The sequence below is a fragment of the Trichechus manatus genome, unplaced genomic scaffold (genome assembly GCF_000243295.1).
Source record: "Trichechus manatus latirostris isolate Lorelei unplaced genomic scaffold, TriManLat1.0 scaffold00016, whole genome shotgun sequence".
NCBI classification, from domain to species: Eukaryota; Metazoa; Chordata; class Mammalia; order Sirenia; family Trichechidae; genus Trichechus; species Trichechus manatus.
The window spans coordinates 27,438,612-27,444,096 of NW_004443952.1; the positions used below are offsets into that span (position 1 = coordinate 27,438,612).

Here is a 5,485-nt window from a genome sequence, read left to right on the forward strand (position 1 = left end):
CTTATATACAGATTCGGGCCACACCCTCAATCATCTGATTGGCTACTCACAGTATATTCACTCATGGGAATGATTACATTAAAACATGGGAGAATCATGGCCCAGCGAAGTTGGCACACAATCTTAACCATCACAGGAGGTTTTTTAATGGAGCCCTGTACTCATGTGCCAATCTGTTATTTCACTAAAAGGTGACCTCAGGAAATAGCTTTGGTTCAAGGTTTAAAGAGTATTTCAGGGTGATAGTCTCAGGGAGTCCTCTAGTCTCAACTGGTCCAGTAAGTCTGGACTTTTTAAGAATTTGAGTCCTATTCTGTGTTTTTCTCACGTTCTACCAGGGTCCATCTGTTGTGGGTGGCTCTGATCAGAATGGTCGGTAGTGGTAGCCGGGCACCATCTTAGTTCTGTGCATATACCTTCTTGATTGGTTTGCTCTTTTGTTTTACCAACACGGATTTTCCAGGAGCCTCCTGAGGGTTTATGAAGTCTTGCATATGTGAAAACGACGTGTTTCTGTCTTCAAATTGATTGGTGTTTTTGCTTTGTGTAGAATTCTAGGTTGGAAGTTATTTGCCTTTAAACACAATTGTTACACTGCATTGTTGCTGTTGAAGTCCTCTGCCATTCTGATTCTTGATTGTGTATATATGACCTAATTTTCTTTTTCTAGAAATCTTTAGTATCTTCACTTTGCCCCCAGAGTTCTGAAGTGCTTCAATGGACCTCTTCCCTCCACCCCCTTAATTTACAGTGCTTAGAGTTCTCCCATTCTGAAAACTAAAAATGTTCTTCAGTTGTGGGAAATTTTCTTAAGTTATTTCTGTGACTTCCCCTCCATTCCTAGATTTCTTCCTTTCTGGAACTCCTGAAGCTTTTGGGCTACCGGGACTGAGTCTTACTTTTGTTGTTATTCTGCTTTATGTGAGTCTATGTCTGTTACTTATGCTGTCGTATTGAAGATCTCTTTTGTTCTCTCAGTGTACATTTTAAAATAGCATGCTGTTCTTTTGTGACTATAATATATTATCTCTCTGAGGAAATTGTTTTTTTCTCTTGTAAGTGTTCTCACTACAATGTTTTTTTTTCCTCGGAGGTCCTTTTTTATCCCCTTATTTATTTTGACTTTTTCATGTTTAGATACCTTTCTCAAATGTCTGGTAATCCTTGGGTAAGGCCCATGAAATCTGATGGAGTCCTGTGAGCCTGATCAGGGCCTAGAGACTGGTGGGCATCATTGTAAGTGATCTGACTGAGCTGGTTGATTCATTGGGTACCCTCAAATGTCAGTTTCTATAAGACTTTTATCTTGGGCTGGTTAGTTTCCCCAGAGATAACTCCTCCATCCTCCTGTGACCATAGAAATAAGTAGAGGAAGGAGATGAAAGTCCACCTGGTTAGTATGTAGATTACACTTAATCCTCCTATTTTCAGAGCAGTATTGAGTCCCTCAAGGAGCCCTGCTCACACAGTGGTTAAGCACTTGGCTGCCAACCGAAAGGTCAGAGGTTCGAACCCATGAACCCACCAGTGGGTCCAAAGGAGAAAGCCCTGGTGATCTGCTTCCATAAAGATTACAGCCTAGGAAACCCTATGGGGCTGTTCTACTCTCGTATAGGGTCACTGTGAGTTGGACTTGATGACGCATAGCAATAACAACATCGAGTCCCTCAGCTGGGCCTGGTATCTTTGAGTAACTTTGGTTCCATCTTTCTGGAGAGTAAACCTTAGGGACCTTGACTAGGATGGAAATGAAGTAACTACACAGCTGTGTGGTTTTGGGAAGGGTTCTGGGAGTTTATTGCCTCTTATATCGATTTTGAACTAATCTGTTTTTATTTCCAGCCCATAAATACCCTTACCTTCATCATTATTTGGTGCCCTCAATTCCTTAGCCTTTCTAGGGTGCAGCAGCAAGGATTGATCTCCTTCTAGGCTTTCCACTGCTAATGTAGGATACTTTCTTGGTCCATGAAATACATAAGTCTAGCAGCTTTCTAGCTTATAAAGTTTTGTTGCTATCTTTTTTCCTAGTTTTTCATTCTTATGGGTTTATGTGTGGTGACCCCCTCCTCTTTTTTGGTTAAATAAAAGGTATGTCATTTGAATGGGGCTTGCTGATGAACAGTGATAAACGTCTTTATCTGCAGTGTTTTGACTGGAAGTATTTTTATAGTTAAGTAATATCATGTTATTTTACAGTAAAAAAAAATCTAAACCTGTTGCCGTCGAATCAATTCTGACTCATAGCAACTGTATAAGACAGAGTAGAACTGTCCCTAGGGTTTCCAAGGAGTGGCTGATGGATTTGAACTGCTGGACTTTTGGTTAACAGCCGAACTCTTAACCACTGTGCTACCAGGGCTCCACAGTAAAAATAGTGCCGCCTAATAGCATATTATGTGAGCCAAGCCATGTATTAATTTAAAATTTTCTAGTAGCATTTTAAAAATTAAAAAAGAAATGGAAAAATTACTTTTCATAATATTTTATTTAACCCAGTATATCCAAAATGTTATCACTTCAACATATAATCAATATAAAATAATTAGAGATTTTACTTTCTTTTTTTTGTACTAAGTCTTTGAAATCCGATGTGTATTTTACACTTACAGCACATTTGGACTAACCACATTTCAAGTGCTCAGTAGCCATATATAGCTAGTTGCTACTGCATTGGACAGTGCAGGTATAGAGGGCCATCTAATTACAGTTCCTACCTCTGCTCTTCACTACTTTGCTAGTAGTAGCACATTATCTTGCTCATAGTTGGCATTCAAAATGCTTTATCTGAGAACCCTTTAAGAAGACCTGAGTGAAGAGTGTTCATGTCGTTCAGTTATTGGATAGTAGATAAGATTAAGTTTTGTATAAAGAGTATCTCATGATTATGTATAATCATGTTTTGATGGCATATTATGTTATTTATGTGCTTGATAAAAAACAAACAGAACTTAAACCCATTGCTGTTGAGTCGATTCTGACTCATAGCGACCCTATAGCATATAGTAGAACTGCCCCATAGGGTTTCAAAGGAGTGGCTGGTGGATTCGAACTGCCGACCTTTTGGTTAGCAGTCGAGCTCTTAACCATTGTGCCACCAGGGCTTGATACTTAGTAGTTATTCAATAAACGTTTGTTAATTTAATGAAGGAAAATTACATGTACATTTTTTTTTTTTTTTGTCTCTTTGGGAGATTGATTGTTTATAGGTATTTTTTGCCTTTGGATATGGCTTGCCGTGGAGATCACATTTTAAACTGGATTATTGCCAGATAAAATCTTGACTGGAAGCAGTGTTGACTTTGAATTCACATATCAACTGCAAGTGGGAAGAGCCAGATAGAACTACATGTAGAAATAAATACACGTAGTGCTAAAATGATTGCCCGTTAAAACTGGTGGTCCTTAAGATTTTTATTTAGAATTGCTAAAACTGTAAACCACAGATGTCTAGATTGCATGAGTAAAATTGTTTTAAGAGCTACCTGCACAATCGAAAATTCTGAAAGCCTGTTTCTTAAGAATTTGTGTTCGAGAGCTTTTATATTTTATCTCATGTGTTCTCCTCACCCCTGTATTTTATTCTTAACCTTTTTTCTGTGATTTGGAAGTTTTGCTTACCATGCCTGCTTTCTTGCAGATTTTCTATTTTGTACATACATTATTTTGTATATACTGTATATGATGACTTCGGTGACCAGTGACCGTTCCCGAGGTGCTCGGGAAAAACCACAGATTTCAGCAACACAGGCAACACAACCACAGAAACAAGTAGTACAGGTAAGTTTTTGTAGAACTATTGTTTGTCTTGTTTAGAATTAAGGAAATTAAGGGAGCACAGATGATTTAATGTTCTCACTTGTAGGAAACTGCAGGATTTTGAACCTTGTGTTAAAAAGTAGGTAGTGTAATAGGAAAGATCATATCGTTGAACAGGCACATTTGGATGTTGTTCCTTGAGAACTTTTTAATCCTGAACTTTCACCTGCTACTCATTAGCATCTAGGTATCTCCTTTTCTTTACTATTAATTTAGGTGTGTCCCTGGAATGTAATATGAAGATCCAGAATGTATGGAGAAATAGTACTCGGGAGCTGAGAAATGTCTGCATTATAGAGACTTATCAAAAGCTGCGTTTTCTTTCAAGCACCATTACCTGGGAAGAGTGCTTTAATCTTAGAATGGCTTTTAATTATAAGGACCCATTTGCATTAAAATATTTAATGTTAAATACTTGTTTCTCCTCAGTTTGTTTATATTATTATTCTAAATGAAGTGAGACAATCCAAGCACAGTGCCAAGCACATTTCCTGGTACAAAAATAAACATTCTGTATATGTTGTTGACTAGATTGGCAGACACTTTCAGAGGAAGTATGTAAGTAAATAAGTAAAACCTTATCCAACCCATTATAATTTCAAAAAACCAAGCCCAAGCCCACAGCCCTTGAGTTGATTCTGACTCATAGTGACCCTGTAAGACAGAGTAGAACTGCCCCATAGGATTTCCAAGGCTGAAATCTTTACAGAAGCAGAATGCTACACCTTTCTCCCATGGAGAGGCTCATGGGTTTGAACCACTGACCTTTTGGTTAGCAGCCAAGCACTTTAACCACTGCACCACCAGGGCTCCTTGTTATAATTTCAGATGGATGATTTGACTGTGCTTTGATGGCTAATTATACGTACTTTTTAAAACCATTCATACCCAGATGCTCTGTTAAAGACATAGAGGGTGGACTCTATTTAACTGTTGCATTAAGTTTTTTATATAAGATTAATCTCCTGTGTTATCAGCATCAACAGACAGATATGTCCGCTATTTGGTTGTTGTTGTTAGGTGCTGTCTAACTCATAGTAACCCTGTGTGCAACAGAACGAAACCCTGCTTGGTCCTGAATGATCCTGACAGTCATTGCTATGCTTGAGCTAATTGTTGTAGCCACTGTGTCAGTCTGTCTCATTGAGGGTCTTCTTCTTTTTCACTCACTGTCTACTTTATATGATGTCCTTCTCCAGGGACTGGTCCCTCCTGATAACATGTCCAAAGTACATGAGATGAAGTCTTTCCATCCTCACTTCTTTTTTATTTTTTAATTGTACTTTAGGTGAAGTTTACTGAGCAAATTAGTTTCTCATTAAACAATACACAGATTGTTTTGTGACACTGGTTGCCAATCCGGCAAGGTGTCAGCACTCTCCCCTTCTCCACCCTGGGTTCCCTGCTTCTGTTCGTCCAGTTTTCCTGTCGCTTCCTGCCTTGTCGTCTTTGCTTTTGCGCTGGTGTGCCCATTTAATCTCTTATACATAATTAAACTACGAAACGCATTCCTCAGGTATGTTTTTGTTTGCCCGGTAGACCTGTCTAACCTTTGGCTTGAAGGGTGAACCTCAGGAATGTCTTCATTATGAGCTATAAGGTTCCCGGGGGCTGTCCTCTTGGGGTTTCTCCAGTCTCTGTCAGAACAGGAAGTCTGGTCTTTCTT

The 5,485-nt window shown here is 38.8% G+C and overlaps 1 protein-coding gene across 1 annotated transcript in view; it reads left to right on the forward strand.

Moving 5' to 3' along the window:
* UBAP2 (ubiquitin associated protein 2) overlaps nucleotides 1–5,485 on the forward strand; it is a 122,819-nt gene that overhangs the window by 22,677 nt on the left and 94,657 nt on the right. The window contains exon 2 of the mRNA XM_012554363.2: nucleotides 3,641–3,780. Coding sequence (XP_012409817.2) covers nucleotides 3,641–3,780 — 140 coding nt within the window. The remainder of the gene's footprint in view (nucleotides 1–3,640; nucleotides 3,781–5,485) is intronic.